At 37.9% G+C, this 21,077-nt stretch overlaps 1 protein-coding gene and 1 pseudogene across 5 annotated transcripts in view; one reads left to right on the top strand and one right to left on the bottom strand.

The window, feature by feature from the left end:
• DMD (dystrophin) overlaps positions 1 to 21,077 on the bottom strand; it is a 147,349-nt gene that overhangs the window by 14,505 nt on the left and 111,767 nt on the right. For all 4 annotated transcript variants that reach the window (XM_011970700.1, XM_011970701.1, XM_011970699.1 and 1 more), the window contains 2 exons: positions 14,009 to 14,252; positions 13,034 to 13,157 (listed from right to left, as the gene is read on the bottom strand). In XM_011970700.1, the coding sequence (XP_011826090.1) occupies positions 13,034 to 13,157; positions 14,009 to 14,252 (368 nt within the window). The remainder of the gene's footprint in view (positions 1 to 13,033; positions 13,158 to 14,008; positions 14,253 to 21,077) is intronic.
• On the top strand, positions 2,747 to 3,377 carry LOC105532516 (annotated as a pseudogene). The gene has a single exon (XR_001004992.1). The product of XR_001004992.1 is annotated as a high mobility group protein B3 pseudogene (transcript).

Consider the following 21,077-nt stretch of genomic DNA (forward strand, 5'->3'; position numbering starts at 1 on the left):
ATGATCTGCCCACCTCGGACTCCCAACGTGCTTGGATTACAGGCGTGAGCCACCACGCCCAGCCTACTGTGTATCTTTTTAAAAGCTGACTAGAAGAATTACTTGAAATGTGCCCCGCACATAGAAATGATAAATACATGAGATAATGAATACTCTAAATACCCTGACTTGATCATTACACATTCTGTGTATGCAAAAAAAAAATCGCATGTACTCCATAAATATGTACAAATATTATACTTCAGTAAAAAACAGGCTGGGTGTGGTCGCTCATGCCTGTAATCCCAGCCCCTTGGGAAGCCGAGGTGGGAGAAGTGTTTGATGCCAGGAATTTGAGAGCAGCCTGGGCAACACAGTGACACTCTGTCTCTATTTAAAACAAACAAACAAACAAACAAAATAAATCTAAAAATTAAAAAAAAAAAAAGTCAATGGAAAAAGGTAAAACTGACAAACTCTCTTTTGTGCCCCATTAACAAATGTGAAACTTTGTTCTATGTAATAAAATAAGTATTACTGCACACTTGCAGTGCAGTCTCCTCAACACAAAAGAATAAGAACTGAACACTTTGCAATCACTTCATGAAGGTAAGAAGGGAGCTGAGACACTGAGGTCTTTTCTTCACTCTTTCTTTTGACATTTAACCAAAAATACAAATGAAACTCAAGTACCTTTAAACTCCAATCTAATAGAAATAAAAATAGTATGTGTCCTATATAGGTCATGAAATATGAATATTCTAAAAACTGTAGATATGGCATATACCAGAGAGTTATAGTCCTTTCCTCTTTGTTACTTGGGACTACTTTATCATAATTATGTTTTGGGTTTTATAAAGAAGACATTACAAAAATTTTGACTGTTTATGTGAGGAGAGAATGATGATCTGGAAACAAACCTATGGATGGATGATATTCACTGGGATTGGAAGTCTCCTTGTAGATTTTGTGGATCTGTGTCTCTATTGTTTGTTCATGTGTTAAAGAAATACACTTCAAACAGCATTTGCAAGTAAAAGGGAAATTTCTTAGGTGCAAACAAAATTTGAAAGTAATTTTTCATAATATACAATCTTCCAATAGTGAAAATAACTTCTATTCAAGCTCTATTCGTTTTGCCCATTGTCACTTCCATCTAAAACAAGACCTTGCTTTAGCAAGTCAACCATAGTGAACTTGCTTAGGGACAACCTCAGTTTTACATCTGACTTGGAACTGCTTTGGAAGCCAGTGAGTAAATAACTTAAATATGCTTGTCATTTCCTTTGGTCTATGCCACTTGGATTTTCATCTATGATTATAATCCTGCATTTATTCCTTGTGTGGTTTTTTTTTTTTTTTATACAGCAGAAGCTAAAAGAATCACTGCCAATGCTAACCATTAAGACAAAATCATATTCTAGGTGGATGTGAGGCTTCATATTTTTATTAGAATGGAGGGATAAGAACGTAAGGTAGATAAAAAGCCTCAGACTATGTGAGTCTCCTGGTAACATACCACAGGAAACCTCTTTGCAATATCAAGTACAGGAAACAGGTGCTGAAGAATTAAGGTCACGAAGCAGAAAAGGAATAGTTACAAACTCTTTCTCTCTTCTCTTCTCTTTCTCTCTTCCTCCCCCCTCACACACATGCACTATTTGCTTAAGTTTGTGCCTTTAGAAAAAGAAGTGAAATTCAGTATTTTTAGTTTCATTTTTCTTGCAGTTTTAAACTACCATTATCTGGTGAAGATGAAATGAATGAAATACTACCAAGAGGATCAAGATCCTGACAACTGAAGGGCTGATTACATCTCTCTGTTCCATTACTGATGCAAATTTTTGCTGAATTGGGAAACATGAGGCATTTTTAATGACAGTAAGTCCACTTTAGTGAAAGTATGCCTTACCGAATAAATCAGAACCAAGAGAACATCATGAACGACGCTCATGAGCATCGATGTTAATATTTCTGACAGTTTAATTACATCATATTGGAGCTCTAGGAACTCAGTTGTACTGTGTTAAAATTCAGGCACAGTTCAATGAAGTGACTGGCATTCCTGTTCCTGAATTATTTCAAAGATCAAATTATAAAGTATAAACCTAATGATGTCAGCCAAGTTTATCTTTCCAGATAAACTCTCTGTGAGTCTTTAATATGAGTGTCCAAGTATAATGCAAATGTAAAATTGGCTTATTTGCTTTAATGGAAAACTTTTATAGCAGTGATAATTGCATCCATTCAGATATTTTTTGAGTGCCTATTACATTCTAGGTAGTATAAAAACAAGTAGAATATAATCTTGTTTTCTTCTTTTCTCAATATTTTCACGATTTCTCAGGATGGTTTTAACTCATTGTTTGTTTTGTTTGTTTTTGTTTTTGTTTTTGAGATAGAGTCGTGCTCTGTCGTCCAGGCTGGAGTGCAGTGGTGGAATCTCAGCTAGCTGCAACCTCTGCCTCCCGGGTTCAAGCGATTCTCTTGCCTCAGCCTCCTGAGTAGCTGGGACTACAGGCACGTGCCACCATGCCTGGCTAATTTTTTGTATATTTTAGTAGAGATGGGGTTTCACCGTGTCAGCCAGGATAGTCTCAATTTTCTGACCTCGTGATCTGCCGGCCTCGGCCTCCCAAAGTGCTGGGATTACAGGCATGAGCCACCACGCCCAGGCTCATCTCTTTTTAAGAATCGAAATCAGACATCACATATGTGCATGAGTAGAAGTGAATCAACTCATTGAAAAATGCTTAATGCGAGACTAGTGAACAATACAGTCAGGATGGCTAAAGGTGACCCCAAGAAACCAAAGGGCAAGATGTCTGCTTATGCCTTCTTTGTGCAGACGTGCAGAGAAGAACATAAGAAAAACCCAGAGGTCCCTGTCAATTTTGCAGAATTTTCCAAGAAGTGCTGTGAGAGGTGGAAGACAATGTCCGGGAAAGAGAAATCTAAATTTGATGAAATGGCAAAGGCAGATAAAGTGCTCTATGATCGGGAAATGAAGGATTATGGACCAGCTAAGGGAGGCAAGAAGGAGGAGGATCCTAATGCTCCCAAAAGGCCACCGTCTGGATTCTTCCTGTTCTGTTCAGAATTCCACCCCAAGATCAAATCCACAAACCCCGACATCTCTATTGGAGATGTGGCAAAAAAGCTGGGTGAGATGTGGAATAATTTAAATGACAGTGAAAAGCAGCCTTACATCACTAAGGCAGCAAAGCTGAAGGAGAAGTATGAGAAGGATGCTGCTGACTATAAGTCGAAAGGAAAGTTTGATGGTGCAAAGGGTCCTGCTAAAGTTGCCTGGAAAAAGGTTGAAGAGGAAGATGAAGAAGAGGAGGAGGAAGAAGAGAAGAGAAGAAGGAGAAGGAGGAGGATGATGAATAAAGAAACTATCTGTCAAAAAAAAAATGCTTAATGCCTAATATTTTCTGTGTCAGAATATATTGTAAAAGTTAAAACAGCTAAATGAAACCTGAAGTTAAAGTAATACCACTGTAATATTTGATACTAACCCAGATTTTTAAAATGCCTTTTAAAAACCACAGAAGTTTAAAAACAGTAGGATTAATTTATTTATTCAAATATTTATTACAATCCAACTACTGTTCACTGAAGATATATCAATAGGCAAACCGCACCCACACACTCTCTCTGTGAAACTCGCATTCTTACAGAGGCACACAGGCTTAACAAGTAAATAAGTAAACTATATAGGTATGTTGAATGGTGATGAACACTCTGAGGAGAGGGCTAGCAAGGGACAATGAGAGTCATCAGAAAGTGGAGTCTTGGAAGTCCTCATTGATGAGATGCAGTTGAGCAAAAGCTTTAAGAACTGGAGGGTATGAGTTGCACAAGTATTTGAGGGAAAAGTGCTCCACACGGAAGGACTGGCAAATGTAAAGACTCTGAGAGGGGAGTGTGACTGACTTGCTCAAGTACAGCAAGAAATCCAATGTAGATAAAGCAGAGTGAACAAGAGCTGGGAAAACAGTACTTCCCTGGCCTGGGAATTTGGATTTGGCCACATAACCTACTTTGGAAAATGGAATGTAAGCAGGCATGACAAAAGTAGAGGCTTAGAATGTCTTTGCATGGTTGGGGTTGCCCTCTTGTGCTTATGTGCACAAGAAGCATATGGCCCAGGTAGCTTGCTGGCCCAAGAAGGATGACAGACATGTTGAACAGATCTGAACCCAGACCACAACTTGGTGTCAAGTCCAGCTGAGTGCCAGCAAAAGTTCAGTCAAACAACAGATGCATGAACAAGAAATATGCAACTTGAGAATTTTGTGGTTATTTGTTATGCAGCAACAGCTGACTGATACACTATTATGGACATCAAACAAGCCAGATACAATATTTGTGGTTTGTCTAATAATACACTATGTAGCTACAACACAATAGGTGTAGTATTAATCTATTTTCACACTGCTGTAGAGATACTACCTGAGACTGGGTAATTTATAAAGGAAAGAGGCTTAATTGACTCACAGTTCCAGATGGCCGGGGAGGCCCCAGGAGGCCTAATGATTATAAGCTTACAATCATGGTGGAAGGCAAAGGGGAAGCAAGGCACCTCTTATATGGCAGCAGGAGAGAGAGAGAGTGAAGGGGGAAGTGCCACACACTTTTAAAACCATCAGCTCTCCTGAGAACTCACTATCACGAGAACAGCATGGGGGAAAACTTCATGATACAATCACCTCCCACCAGGTCCCTCCCCTGACACATGGGGATTACAAGTCGAGATGAGATTTGGGTGGGAACACGGAGCCAAACCATAAATTGGCAACCCCAAAATATTTCTGACTCTAACAATAATACCTGTCATCACAAGCTCCTCATCACCAAAAACAAAACAAAAACACCTTTTCACTTTTTTCAGTTATTCAACAAGAAAATACTTATTGAGTTCCAGTTTCACACTAGAGACTTGCACAGCCCTTATCCCTACTTCATGGATTCACTGCCTGCTCAAATAGCATATTGCTAGTGTTTGGGGGATTTTAAACTTAGTTGATGATAATTCTTTTTTTTTTTCAGGTAGATATTTTAATGTAACAATATAATGATATAGGCAATGATATAATCAATTATATGATTTCAGATTTCACATTGTAATTATCCTTTAAGAAACTGCTATTTCTATAGTTTTGGTGAAATTGCAAAGAAAAAAATTCACAATGATCTGAAAATGCTATTAAAATACACCCCCCCTTTTTTTTTCAACTACATATCTCTATGAGGTCAGACTTTGACAAAACAGCATAACAGATGCAATGCAGAAGCAGAAAAGAGCCCAGCTGTCCTGTTAATATTATAAGATATTAAAGAGATTTGCAAAAATGTAAAGTGATACCACTATGTAAAATGATAAAATGATAGTCAAAATGTAAAATAGCCACTTTTTAAAATGTGGCTGCTAGAAGACTTTAAATTACATTATTTGTTGTTTGAGATGATATAATTATTTTTTCATATGATATGCAATATGCATTAACATGATTTTATTATTGCTTTTAAAAAATAAATATTTAAAAATTGTGAAAATGTAGATTATAAGTTTCCCAAACTTCCACCCCCCACCACCACCAGCACCAAGAATTCTGGTTCCATAGGAATGGGCTTGGGCCTGGAAATGTTCATTTTGTATAATTCCTCCAGGTGATTATGATGCAGACAGGCCTCATCTACCCTTCAGACAGGTGCTCTCTAAGGCCCCTCCCACTCCTAAAGTGTAAACAGAAAGAATGAAGAGAAATATATTATTTTAGGGTCAATGGAGAGATTTGAAATGGTGTTTTTGTTTCCTCTGTGTAGATTTCAGGGCCAGTCATGTGACCTCACTACAAACAAGTTTTTTTTGTGTCAATGGATGGTACTTCTTTAACACTTAAACTTGACTCTACTCCAAGGTGATTTCCACAAACACACATAAATAATAGATGTCAGTGTGGATGTGGTGAAAACAGAACACTTTTACACTGCTGGTGGGAATGTAAACTAGGACAACCACTATGGAAAACACTATGGAGGCTCCTTAAAGGACTAAAATGTAGAACTACCATTATTACTGGGTATCTACCCAAAGGAAAGGAAGTCCTTATGTGAAAAATATACTTGCATACCAAGATTATAGCAGCACGATTCATAATTGCAGAAATATGGAACCAGCTTAAATGCCCATCAACTAACTAGTGGATAAAGAAAATGCAGTATATACGTGTGTGTGTGTGTGTGTATGTATGTGTGTACATATATATGTATGTATACACACACACACAGACATACACACACACACACACCATGGAATACTACTCAGCCACAAAAAGGAATGAAATAATGGCATTCATAGCAACCTGGATGGAGTTGGAGACCATTATTCTAAGTAAAGTAACTCAGGAATAGACAACCAAACATTGTATGTTCTCACTTATAAGTGGGAGTTAAGCTATGCAGATACAAAGACATAAGAATGATACAATGGACTCTGGGGACTCAGGGATAAAAGGCTGCACGTTGGGTACAGTGTACACTGCTCAGGTGATGGGTGCACCAAAATGTCAGAAATCACCACCGAACAACTTATTCATGTAACCAAACACTACCTATTCCCTGAAAACTATTGAAATAATAAAAAGAAAAATAATGTTTTTTGAATTATTAGCTAGTTAGTCGTCTTGGCTTGTCTGTTGTGGTCCAAATAAATCACTGAAACGTTTTTTAAAATAAGGAAAGACATAGTCAAAGTTAAACAGTACCGTGATACAGCACAATATGATAGTCTCCTTTAATCACTGCTGAAATGAAGAAAAAATAAGTCGGATGACTCAATTTAATCTGAGAAAAAAGAAAAGGAATGCTTTGCCATGGCAAGATATTCTTCAGTCTTCTGAAACGTAACGATGGTTTCAGATCGCTTTCTTGAAAGGATGATATGCCATCTGACTCACTTCCCTTTCTTTGATTCAAATGCTGATAACGGTTTTATTTACTTAAAAAGTGATTTTAGCCAGAACCTATGCAGCCTATGCAGAATAGACACGAGAATCACTCCTGTGATTCTGTCTGAATCTAAATAAATTATTTTCTCTTTTTTAAAAAAGGAGTTGTGTACAAGAAATTATTTTTTCTTATAAAGGGGACTGTGTATGAGCAAATACGCCCACCAACATTTTTCTTTGGATTTTAACCAGTTTCCAACTTGATGTGTTATCTTACTACTTGTGTATTTCCTGCCTTTCTCCAGTATTTTTTAGAAGAAAAAGCACAATGATTTATCCAATACCCAATACTTGGCTTCAATTAATTTTTTTCCTTATGATATAGGACAGATGCTTTCAATTTCACACATAAATTCTGTGTGTAACATCTTTAATATATTATGGTGTACAATGTTGCTGATTACCAGCTGATCAGTTTTGAATGGTGGTGAAAGCTAAATATCTTAAACGTGTGGGCTGTTCCATGTGTACACAAGAATGTATTGTGCTTGATTTCCAAAAAATTAACTCAATAAGCACTTTACTGATTGTCGCACAGAGTGTCCTCACATAGTAATGACAATGAGCAAGACTTATATCCCGTCCTTAAGGAGCTTAAGTTCTAGGGAGTTGTAGGCAGAAGCAAGAAGTACTAGTAACTGCCTGAAAACATGGCCGGGTGTGGTGGCTCACGCCTGTAATCCCAGCACTTTGGGAGGCTGAGGCGGGTGGATTGCTTGAGGTCAGGAGTTCAAGAACAGCCTGGCCAACATGGTGAAACCCTATCTCTACTAAAAATACAAGAAAAATTAGCCAGGCATGGTGGCAGGCTTGTAATCCCAGCTACTCGGGAGGGTGAGGCAGGAGAATTACTTGAACCCAGGAGGTGGAGGTTGCAGTGAGCCGAGATCGTGCCACTGCACTCCAGCCTGGGCAATAAAGCGAGACTTCGTCTCACACAAAAGAAACAACAACACCACCAGAACGATATAATGCATGATTAAGTTCCAAAAGAAAACTCACTGAGTGAAAAGAAAGGATGCTATATTTCAGGTTAAGAACATAATGTACTCAAGGCAAAAGAGCACATTTATTTATTCTGTTGTCAAACAGAAGGCATAAAATGCTTACAGAGGGGAATAATATGATACCATTTGAATGGCAGAAGAGGAACTGAAGTATCTGGAAGATAGCCTAGAAAGGGAGAGAGACCAAAGGCAGAGGAACCAATTAGGAAAGTATTCATATTGTCTGTTCAGGTAATACATGATGAGGACTAAATTTGGGTAGAAGTAGCTGAATTGAAAAATTTTGTTCTTTTTTATAAGTAGCAAAACAGACTGACCTTGGTGACCGGATTGATGGTGGTGGAACATAGCTAAGGAAGGCAGGTAAAGGAAGAATGTGTAGAAAATGACTTTTTATAGATTGGGAAATTGGAAGAGATGTTCCAAAGGTTGATCATGATTTCAGATTGGGCTCTATTTTTATTTACAATTTTATCCAGAAGATGCTCAGGTGGGAGGTCTGGGCTGGAAATCTTAAGAGTTGTCAACATAGCAGAAGCCAAAGAATGGAAGGAGTGCCCAGGGAGAGTGAAGAAGGGTGAAGGGGATGGAGAATCTTGAGGAAAACCTTGATGTGATATACTGAGGATACCTTACCTATATGGTAATCTGGCATAAAACATTTAACCTGAACCCAATCACTTGGATTCAAGCAGACAAATTCAAATTGGGGGACATTCTACAAAACATCTAGCCTGACCTCTTCTAATATATCAATGTCATGAAAGATTTAAAGAGGCTGGGAAAGTGCTTCAGATTAAAGGAGACTACAGGGACATAACAAAATGCAAAGCTGTGCCTTCATTGATCCTGAATGAAAAATATCGCTATAAAGAATATTAATTGGCAGAATTGGAGGCATTTGAAGTTCTACATTAGATAACAGTATTGTTCTTTTTTGAGTGTAATAACTGTGCTTATGTAAGAATATCTTTCATTTTAGAAGACACATGTTCAAGTGTTTCGGGGTGAAGTGTTATGTATGAAACATAACCACTGAGTGGATCAGTGAAAAAAATCAACAAACTGTATATACACATGAATATGATTAAATATGCACATAAAATATAAGCACATACAGTATATAAAGATACATTAAAATACAGATATACATGTTAATCTAAATATATGCAATCCATTTAACAACACATGAATGTAAAAGTACATAAATAGATATAAAGCAAATGTGGCAAACTGTTGAATTAATTGCAATTTTGCCGTAAGTTTGAAATTGTTCTAAATAAAAAGCTAGGGAGCCATTATGTCATAAACCTCAAATGTACATGATAAATTTTATTTTTTAAAAAGCAAAGGAACAGTTTACTTTTTAAATAAACAAAATATAAAATGCTTCAAAAAACAGTAATCTGGTGGAAAGTTAGGAGTCATCAGAGATAAGGAGTTGTTCGGACATGATAGATTTGTGTATGGAGCCCATGAGAGCCAATAGAGGATAAACATTGTTAATTTCCATTTTGTTCTGTATTTGCTTCCTCCAATAGAATGTAAGTTTCATTAGCACATTGTCTCAGTAAGAACTGTACAGAACACAAATGGTACATAGAGACTCAGTGATAAGTATTTCATGGCTTGAGGAAATATGTTGACTCTTTAGACACATCACCTAGTATGACTTGTCTCATGTATCACTTAAAAGAAAATCAGTCGTCGGGGATGTATATTTAAAGAATGCAGCTCTATCCAGAATGTGGTTCAGCAAATCCCAGCCTTATATCTCAAACCTTCAAAGCACGAGGATACACATTGCATTTATTTAAACACCTGTGTGCATCCTTCAAGAAGACGGTAAGGTTTTTTCCCTTTTTAAATGAAGTTAGCTTATGCAGTTTGATATGGTTTGGTTCTGTGTCTCCACCCAAATCTCATGTTGAATTTGTAATCCCCATGTGCTGTGGGAGGGATCCGGTGGGAGGTGATTGGATCATGGGGGCGGTTTCCCCCATGCTGTTCTCATGATAGTGAGTTCGTGTAAGATCTGATGGTTTAAAAGTGTGGCAGTTCCCCCCTTGTTGTCTCTCTCCTGCCGCTATGTAGCACTGGCCTTGCTTCCCCTTCACCTTCCCCCATGATTGTAAGTTTCCTGAGGCCTCCCCAGCCATGTGGAATTGAGGCAATAAACTTCTTTTCTTCATAAATTACCCAGTCTCAGGTAGTTCTTTATAGCCATGTGAAAACAGACTAATACACAGTTCAAGAAAAAGTACCTTTGAATTCAGTCTTTTCTTTCAGAGGACAAATTTAACCACACAGCTTATTCATTTTATACCAGCAAGTTATCTCTTAGCTTAACTCAGCCATTGGAATATAGCACTTTTGTCCTGGTATCCAGTTCTATCATGATCTTTTTAGCTCCACAGATCATCAGGTCCACATCCTAATGTGCATTTTAATTTGGGTGCTTTAATGGGTATGCTGCCTAATCCCCATTGTTAACAACCTAAATAATCAATGCTTCTAAGCACCCAGGGCTCTGAATCTCACCACTAAAATATTTGACTTAGTTTCATATGCTTTACTTAAAAATGGGGGAAAATCCTGAAGTAGGAAAAAAACAAGAGGTACCAAAGCTCAGTTGTTTTCAGAATTTACCGACTTTGCAAATGCATACAATAGTTTTTCATGTAGTGTGTTACCATTTACAATCCCAACAGTTTATTAGCTATAGTTAGATCTCAGGTGGAGAGAGAGAATGTGACACAGAGGTTGCCTTAAATCATGGAGCTGTAGTAAATTCAGGAAAACAACCTCAAACATATCCTTTTCCTTCTCAAAAAAATCAAAACCTGGCTTTCCTACAAGGTTTGGCTTCTCCAGAGGAGGATGTGCCTCTTCCCACTGCTCCAGGTTCTTGAACTTCATCACATTTATTTCAACCACCCTGTCTCTTTCCTCAGAAATGCTCACCTCCTCAGAGCCCTCATCCATCTTCTTCAACATCTTTTCCATCCTGATCTACCACTGTCATCATGATAAGGACTTCACCCCTCTGCTGATAAGCTCCGCAACGTTGGTCTCATCAACTCCATGAACTGCACTCCTTACCCGTCAGTGATCTCCAAGTAAAATCTTCAGCAGCTCACTGGGAGGCACCATCTTAGATGTATAAATTGCTTGAAAGTATTTTACTTCCATGATATCCAACTTTTGAATTTTCCTGACTCTGAGCTCCAGATTTTTCACCATAAAACTCACCCACACCCTTGACTTTTCCTTTCTGTCCTATCCATTTTGGTTAAGGCACTTTGCCTCTCTTTATTCTACCCTCACGGAGGAGCTCAAGTATGAAATGAATTCCTGAACGCACCATCATATCAGGCAATAGAGCTGTAAGTGTACAGAATCAATGAGTCACAGGTCTTTTCTATTCCGTGAGGTAAGATTGAGAGGACCAAGTATAACCAGTTTAGGACCCAGGGAAAAGTAAGGATACAGGATGGAGCTGACTCATACTGGGCCTTTACAGAGAAAGAGAAATGAGGGAGGGGGACCAAGTATTTGTGGCCTTCATAAAACCCTCTGTTGTCTAGCCAGACACAGCAGGAAAAACCAATGAGCAGCTGGCTAGCAACCCCTGTCCTAGCCATTCATTACCACTGTAAAATGCCCTACTCTCGTTTTGACCTTTGATCATTTATGCCTTATCAGTTCCACCTTTCTTAGAACCTAGTCCTAGGCAGAGAACATTGCTAAGAATGAGAACAGACCATGTTGACCATTTCCTCAACAAATTCATCCAACTTCCGCCAAAGGCTTCCTTCTTACTTGGTAATGTTTCAAAATTGTCTTCACTTTCCTTAATCCTCATTCATTTTAAGATTACCTAGTCTTTCATTTCATTGAAACAACAGAAGTTTTCCACCTTCCCTTCTCTTAGCCTAAAATGGTTTCTCAAAATTACCCAATGCATTTATAGTGACCCAATGGACTGTGATTTATTTTAATTTCCATTGAGCTCTCTTTAGCATTTCACCTTGTCATCACATCTTCCTTGAACCTCCCTACTTACCCATCCTTTACTATTCCATCACCCAAATGGAGGTCTTCCCCAAGGCACTGGATCGAAGCACCTGTTATAGATTTTATAGATTTCTCATCTCACACCCTTCAGCAATCAATTCTATGAAACTCATTCTCAAGTCTTTCTAGTCTGCCCTCTTACTTCAGGTATAGATCTGTATCTTAATTTCTTTTGGGACATGACTTAGAAGACCTGTCAGTTTCTCAAACACATTATGTCCACAATCAAAAGTTTCACTATCTTCTTCCAACCAAATCCTCTCCCTTCATTCCTCTCCGTAAAATTTGCAGTCAGTCCCCAGACCCTGGGAACTCTTTTTTTTTTTTTTTTTTTTTTTTTTTTGGAGACAGAGTCTCGCTCTGTCGCCCAGGCTGGAGTGCAGTGATGCCATCTTGGCTCACTGCAACCTCCACCTTCTGGGCTCAAGTGATTGTCCTGCCTCAGCCTCCTGAGTAGCTGGGACTACAGGCGCATGCCACCATGCCTGGCTAATTTTTGTATTTTTAGTAGAGACAGGGTTTCACCATATTGGCTGGGCTGTTCTTCAACTCCTAACCTTGTGATCTGCCCACCGCACCCTCCCAAAGTGCTGAGATTACAGGCGTGAGCCTCCACGCCCGGTCCCCTGGCAAGTCTATTTTTATAGAATAGTGTCACAGTCCTCTCCTCCCACATCTCTCAAGTGCAGGCCCTCAGAACTCACGAATCTTGGCCTTGGCAACTGCCTCCTAACTGGTCTTCTCACCTATACTAGTTTTCTGTGGGCCAGATAGAGCTGCCAGAATACATCTTTTTAGAATTTTCTTTTTAGATTTTTTTCACCTGGTATATGATTTTCAGTGGCCCCCTGATACCAAAATGAGTCAAACACCTATGGCCAAACATTTATGTCACTATAATGTGACTCTACCTTTCTTCAGATAACAAAATCTGAGAGTAGCTAAGACACTTACCCATGGAGTCCGAAGTTTGACTGCCAACCACTCGGAGCAGCATAGGCTGACTGCTGTCGGACCTCTGGAGAGAGGTAGAAGGAGAGGACACCGTTGTGCCATTCACTTTCGCCTCTGCCTGGGGCTAAGTCATCCAAAAGAAAACAGAATTACTTTTCACAATAAACATACAAATGTATAAATATGAAAATATTAAAGACACTCAGGACTCATAAATTTTGACCCTTCCTACTTTAGAAGCCCTCCCAAAGATTAATTTGGGATATTTCACTGTTGATATAATCCATGGATACTGTCTTTGTATCTGAACTGTGCTCCCTTATAAATTTGAGAAAAAATTAGAGCTACACTGGAATGAGACTATAAATCATTACATTAAATAACTGGAAGATTTAGAAGGTCATGTGAGAATGATGACACTATGTGAGAACTCAAAACTGTAGTGGAAAATTCGTATCTTTGTGAAGTATTAAGTAACAAGATAGAACATAATTCACAATGTAAAATTCCCAGAAAGCCAGAACTATGTCCAGGTAGGTCTTCTGGCGATGCAGTATCTTGCTAGGTTTTCAATGGAGGCTTAAAGAACTAAATGTTAGGGATTAGGAGAAAAAAACACAAAGGTATACCAGAAAATATAACTAATTGCAAATGAAATAGTTCCATTTCAAGAAGTGAAATATTCACTTTTAGAGAACTAGTGGAAACCTTTTGGCGTTTCTTTTCCCCAAGATGTATTTCAAATTGGTCAAGAAAAAACCACTTTGGTAGGAAACAATATTTAACAAACATAAAAAAGACACACTAGTTTTTCTATCTCCTCTACTTTTATCCTTTGATACCTATCACTTTGCCAGGCACATACCAAGCACTTAAGAATTGACGCTTGTTACACCTACAAAAAGTGCTCTCTGCGGTTTAGTTTTGTTCAAGAGGGAAAATGAATGTTTGTAAAAATCCCATCTCTCTCCTCACTTGCTCCAGCAGCTGCCTTAGCCTATGTAACTGTGACTCCAGCTGTTTATTGTGGTCTTCCAGGATTTGCATCCTGGCTTCCAGGCGGCCTTTGTGTTGACGGAGTAGCTTGGCCTCAGCAATGAGCTCAGCATCCCGGGGACTCTGGGGAGAGGTGGGCATCATTTCAGGAGGGGACGGCAGTGGGGACAGGCCTTTATGTTCGTGCTGCTGCTTTAGACGGTCATATTCTGCTTGCAGATTCCTATTGGCATCAAAGAAGTCAAAAAGAAAAAAAAAAAAGAAAAAGAAAAAGAAGAAAAAAAGTAATTTGAATATCATCACCAAATTTTATATACCATGGTAGATAGATGCATCTGACTGCCACCAAAGAACAGCAAGCAAAAGAGAGGCACTAATGAATGGTTTTAATGATGACAATCTTACCAGTGCTAAAAGAACAAAACAAAATGTGAAGCTTTTGCCTGGTGTGTGAAGGGAGCCATGCTTTTCAATTTTTTTATGTTATGCTAAAAGCCTCATGAGTGCTATGTTCAGATAAGTAAGCAATAAAGGATTTAATCACTTTGTAAGTATTTCTTTATAATGTCATGAGATTAAAAATTTTATACCTCTACAACACTTTGGTTTGCTTTAAACATTAGCAAATATTTTCAACAGAAATGTATAAGAATGGAGTACATATAACCATGTTCCTACCACCTCACCTTGATAAGTTTATCATTTGCTGTATTTTCTTCAAAAGTTTTTTGAAGAAAGAAAGGATAACAGCCAAAGCAGAAGCTCCCTCACATGCCCGCCTCAACGCCATACCATTCTCTCCTCCCCACTGCCCTCAAGGAGATAATGCCACACTGAATTTCATGCCCAGTGTTACCATGAATGTATAGACAAATATTAGGTTGAACTTAAAGATGCTGATGTTTGCCTGTATTTTTCTTTCACCTACAGAACCACCCATTTTATGTGATTCAATCTAATGGCATTATTTTGCACGTTCTTAAACTTTAAATTTAAGAACTTCATGTTTAAGAATATACATACCATTCTAAGAGTTGCTTTTTGCCTTCAACACCATTTTGGAGATTTCTCCAGGTCGATACATAATAGTTTGCTATTTGAACTGCTGTAAGGTATTACTATTCTGTTGCTTGAATATGCCAACATTTTCCTGTCCATGGACATTTAGGTTGTTTATAACTTTTCACTGTTATAAACAATGATGCATTGAACTTCTTTTATATACCTGTCTCCTTGGATACCTGTTTAAGAGATTCTTTACAGAATATAGTTTGATGTGGAATTGTTGGATCTTAGCAACATCTTCAACATTGCTACATGTCACTGAATTGCTCTGGGTGACAAATCGGTGGTTTTACCAATTTACTCTCTTTTCAGTAGTGAATAAGGTTTTCCATTTGACCCACCTCCTCATCAAATACTTGGTGTTATCAGACATTTAAGTTTTAGCTAACCTGATGGGTGCATTTTAATTTGCACATACATCCCTGATTACTGGTGAGGTTAAACTTCTTCCATGTTAACTGGCTTTTCATGCTTCCTTTACCCATTTTCCTGCTGGATTGTCTTTTTCTTATTAAAGTTTTGGATATGTTCTAGATGCTAATCCACTGTTAGTTATGTGCATGGCAAATATGATCTCCTACCCTTATCTTAGTGTAGCTTATCTTTAACTTTGTTTATGGCATCCTATGGTATAAAATATGTACATTTTAACATATCCCTCTATGTTCTCTGCTTTTGATGTTTTGTTCACGAAAATCTTTTCTTACACCTACATTTTTAAAGTTTAAAATTTGGTTTTTCACATTTAGGACTTTACCCAGAATCAATTTTGATGCTTGCTGTGAACATGCGATCTAATTTTACTTTTCCCCCATGGATAAACTATGAAGCCAATCTCATTCATTGTATAGTCCCTCTATTTCCCCCTGATTTCTAACGATGCCTCTGCAAAACATCAAGTGTCCATAAATACTCGGAGCTCTCTATTCTAGTCTGTGGTTCTATCTGTATATCCCTGTGTAGATCCCACTCTCCAATTTTAAATCAATTGATGTCTGATAGGCCTTCTCAGCCCACTTTGGTTTTCCTCAAAATTGTCTTGACTATTCTGACCCCTTTAATTTTCTCCATGATTTTAGTGTCTATTTTTCTGATTTTTATGAAAATGCTTGTTGAAATTTTGAGTTTGAATTACACTGAATTCATAGGTTAAACTGGGAAGAACTAAGTTCATAATAATTGAGTCTTCACATCCAAGAATGCAGTGAAGCTCCTTACTTACTGTGGTCTCATTTTATGTCCATTAATAATGTTTTACTTGTCACTCTTTTTTTTCCCTCTTGCTTTACAGGTTGGATGATTAAGTCATTTATTTTTTATTTTTAATGAACACACGTAGGGTTATATATTTCTTCCTTGGTACTGCTTTAATTATATACCAAAAGTTTTTATATACATCAATTGATTCAATTCAGTGCCTTATGTTTTGTAATTCTTACGGTGATTTTTTTTTTTTTAACTTAACACATAGTCATTTAGGAGCACAGTGGTTATATTTCCATTTCCACTTCTTAGTGCATTTCTAATTTAATTGCATTTCAATCAGAGAATACCTGTATGATACTGATCCTTTGAAATTTAGCAATACTGCTTTTTGTGACCTAGTTCATAGTCACTTTCTAAAAATGTTCACTGAGTACTTGAAACAATGCGTATTTTTCCATTGGAAAGACGGAGTCTCTAAATACATAGTGTGCTGCTTTTGTTTAACGTTAAAGTTGTCTATATCTTTACTAATTTTTGATTATTTGTAGCTATCAATTTTTGTTAGAGGAGTGTTGAAATATAATTATGGATTTGTTAGTTTCTCCTTTTAATTCTATCACAATTCACTTTTTATATTTCTGGACCTATGTAGTTAGATGCACAAAAGATCCTGACTGTTCTTGTACTGTTTCTATGTAGTATACTATTTGTTCCTAATAATGTTTATTGCCATAAATTTTGTTCCATTTAAAGGTTTCTATGGCTATTCCACTTTCTTTTGGTTATATTTGGTTAATGTCCAAATAAATATAAATAGTATTAGCACATGTGAAGGTCCCAAATGCTTTAGGATTTACTGAGAATACAATTCCAATTGAGGACACTTCTGATATTTGATACCCAGTGACTGATTACAACTCTTGACATCCTCCTTCTGGTTGTGACAAATACCAAAATAAGATGACATATTTCTGTTGTTCACAGATGATATTTCATCAGGTGAGAGAAATTCCTATCCACAAATATGGGAGATCTATATCAATGAGAAAAGACACGAAATGTAAGTAGTGAGTAGCCAAGAAGAGTTTTCCCATTGTCCAGTTTGAGAAAGCAAGATCACCTCATGACCAGGTCTCCTAAGTATTTTCTGTTGTCCCATACTCGGAATGAACATTCCACAGGGGACGGCATGTCTTCCAAAATGCTCAGTTTCAAAAGGCTGGATCTCCACACTGAAGCAGAAATAAAACCCAATCTTCTCTTGTTTTTTTCTTTGTTTTGCTTCATTTTTTTTCATTCTACCCAGTACCTAACATTACAAGGTTTCCAGGAATTTAAAGTCATGCAGAAAATCAATGTATGATCTTTTTCATCTACAGAAATAGAATCTCCTATCTGTACTGATTGAAATCCTATTGCTATCAGTCTTCAAGGGTAGTTGTTTGTATAGTTTATTTCATAGCAATCTGATCTGACAAAGCAATGATGAGAAGAGATTCATCAAAGTAAGTATACCTTCAGTCAGATTCTGCACACGGGTCCTCTGGGTGTGCACCAATGTATGTAACTGTCCACATTAATTAAATCTAATTTCTGACAACTGGCAATCGGTTCAATGTTTCTGTGAACTTGAAGCAGTATCCAATGTTCACAAGGTCTCATTCCATAGGAATTACTTTCTATTTTTCCCTCTTCATTAAAAGAAAACTTCAACAAAATGTTCTAACTGGCAACACTTTTTATGTAAAATCCTATTCAAATTTTTCTTTCTACCAGATTGGGTCATCCATGGTGTTCCTTTTGAAAACAGTTTTTAGACATGGACCTCAGGATAGTACAATAAGCTATTATTGTCTTCCCACCTATTTTTCACGAAAGTGCTGACAGGAGACTGCCTTTTCTAGAGAGATCTTCCTTGGTGTCTTGATCCTGTGGGTTTAGTTGTCCACAAGGCTCTTCTTTTATGATTTATTTATAAGTACCCTTGTTCAAGAGGCATGGTTTAGTATATACAACACATTACATTTCTGTTTTGGTGGTTTCCAGTGAAAAACAGAAAAGGCTCATTTTAATCAGCCGAAGCTTCTCAAAGCTGAGCTGTAGAGAATATCAATTGCTCAATGCAGGCCTTTCTTTCCTTCCCAGATGTTTGAAATTTCTCTTGGGAGCACATTTCCTTAAAGACTCACATCCTTCTTCAATTCTGGAAGATTCTCAGCTATTACAGCTTCAAATATTACTTCTCTACCATTTCCTCCATTCTCTTCTTCTGAAACCTCTCAAATACACTCGTAAATAAACCTCTAAATTCCAGGAAGGTATACTGTAGAGCCTGTGGTCAATTCTCCATTTCTCCCAATTGCTCATTTATATTTCTTATCTTTTTCTGTGAGTGTTGTCCATAGTAATATTCTCAGCATCATCTTCTAATTCCCTTGCCTTCTCTGACAGGGCAAAGTCTAGAATTTATCCTGTATATTGAGTTTAGTAACTTCAATGACTAGTTTTTTTTGGCAAAGATATCTTTTTTTCAGACATAGTTATATTTCATCCATCTCTGTTTCAGTTTCTTGTTATTTTAGTGAATGGTACCCCTTATTTATGCCTTTAAGCATCTTTTTATTTTTATTTTTATTTTTTGAGATAGAGGCTGGAGTGCAGTGGCATGATCTCAGCTCACTGCAACCACCGCCTCCCGGGTTCAAGCGACTCTCCTGCCTCAGCCTCTTGAGTAGCTGGGATTAGAGGTGCCTGCCACCATACCCAGCTAATTTTTGTGTTTTTAGTAGAGGCAGGGTTTCACCATGTTGGGCAGGCTGGTCTTGAACTCCTGACCTCAGGTGATCCACCCACCTCGGCCTCCCAAAGTGCTGGGATTACAGGTGTGAGCCACAGCACCTGGTCTAGGCATCTTAAATGTACTTAAAAATCTTTGTTGTACTAGTCTATCATTTTGCTTTCTTCTAGAATTAATTCATCTTCTTTTTCTTTTTGAGATAGGGTCTTACTCTGTTGCCCAGGATGGAGTGCAGTGGCACAATTATGGCTCACTGCAGCCTCAATCTCCTGGGCTCAAGCAATCCTCCATCTCAGCCTCCTGAGTAGTTGGGACTATAGGCATGTACCACCATGCCCGGCTGATATTTTTTAAATTATTTTTTGTAAAGATGGCACCTCACTACATTGCCCTGGCTAGTCTCAAACTCCTGGACTCAAGCAGTCCTCCCACCTTGGCCTCCCAAAGTGATAGGATTGCAAGTATGAGCCACTGTTCCCAGCCTAATTCATTTTTTGATGTTTAACTTGGGTGGGGGTGCCATCCCATTTCTTCATGTATTTTGGATCCTGGTTTGGAGACAAATTTTGCAAGGGATGTTTTGCATGTGTATATTTTCTGTTATTCTTGTGTGTATGTATTTTCTATTTTCCTCTCTTTTTAAATTCATTCTCTCTCTCTCAGGTGGTTTTATGGCTGCTCCCAGCCATACCCAGGGGCTTAGAGTTTAGAGCTACATCTGTTGGTAGTGTGCAGCTCCTGCATTGAGTGATACAGAGATGTTGCTCATTTCATTGCCAGGCAGTAGGTAGATTGGTTCAGGTCCTGGTTTCGAGGCTGTGATGCTCTCTTTCCCAACTGCGCATCTTTGCCTCTTCCCCTGGCTCTATGCATTAGGACCATAGTTGCGTATAAGCTGTAGATCCCTGCAGCAAAATGTTTCTTTTCATGTTGCTTTTAAGTGTAAGTGTGTATGTGTATGTGTCTCTCTCTAGGTGTGTTTTTGTGGGGCTCTGATTTCAAATAGTAATCCTGGCTCTGGGCCACCACCTTGTAAGGAGAATTTTAATCCCTGTTACTACAGCAGGAGCTGAAAGCCCACAAAGTTAGCCCCACTTACAACTCACGAAGTCCTGTTTTGCTTTTTTTTTTTCCTTTCACATTTCTGGTCCACAGAGATGTTCATCTTGCTTTAAAGCCCAGCTATGTCTTTTTCATTTATCACTCCATAAATTATCTACCACTGGGTAAATGGTGGGAGCAAAGAAAGATGCCTTCAAGCAAGAGCTAATGTTATCTTAATCAGAAGCCTAGCAGGACACACTGATTTTGTAGATGTGTAGTCAAGGTTCCCTCAGTATTAATTCAAGCCTTAATTCACCAGGCCAGGATTAAATGAGTCGAACAAGTGCTTTTCTCCTAAACAAACATGACATACATAAACCTCTTATTAAGCTCAACAGCAAACTTGATTTTGAGGGACTAGTTTTTCCTCCTGAAGCTCTGAGACAGGACAAGCTGTCATGATAAGGATTCTAAAAGCCAGAAATGGTTAAAAGAGGTATCTTGGCCTGCAACCAAGTGAAATAAAGTTTTTTGATTTGAGTTTAAATTCTCTTTTAAGGTATTTCCAAATGTTCATGAGAATTATCAAGAAGAACTGGTACTGGAGGGTTTGAACTAGAGATGATTTTTACTAAGTGTTTTCTAATAAATGCAGTCATAGTCGCAGAGCTGTGTTAGGGCATATTTTTGTTAGAGGTTGGGAAATTGAGCCATTTAGCCCTCATCAATTATGCATTTGAATTTTCTTATATTTAAAAACATCTATGCCAATACTTTTTGAGGCATACAATAATGTTAGTTTTGACACAGTATTAATGTAGGGGAGATCATTCTCATAAATGATCAAGGTTCCCTCAGAAATACTGTTCCAATGTTCCAAGGTAAGTTACTCTAGTGTGTGTGTGTGTGTGTGTGTGTGTGTGTGTGTGTGTGTGT

The sequence above is a fragment of the Mandrillus leucophaeus genome, unplaced genomic scaffold (assembly GCF_000951045.1).
Source record: "Mandrillus leucophaeus isolate KB7577 unplaced genomic scaffold, Mleu.le_1.0 Scaffold964, whole genome shotgun sequence".
Classification (NCBI taxonomy): domain Eukaryota; kingdom Metazoa; phylum Chordata; class Mammalia; order Primates; family Cercopithecidae; genus Mandrillus; species Mandrillus leucophaeus.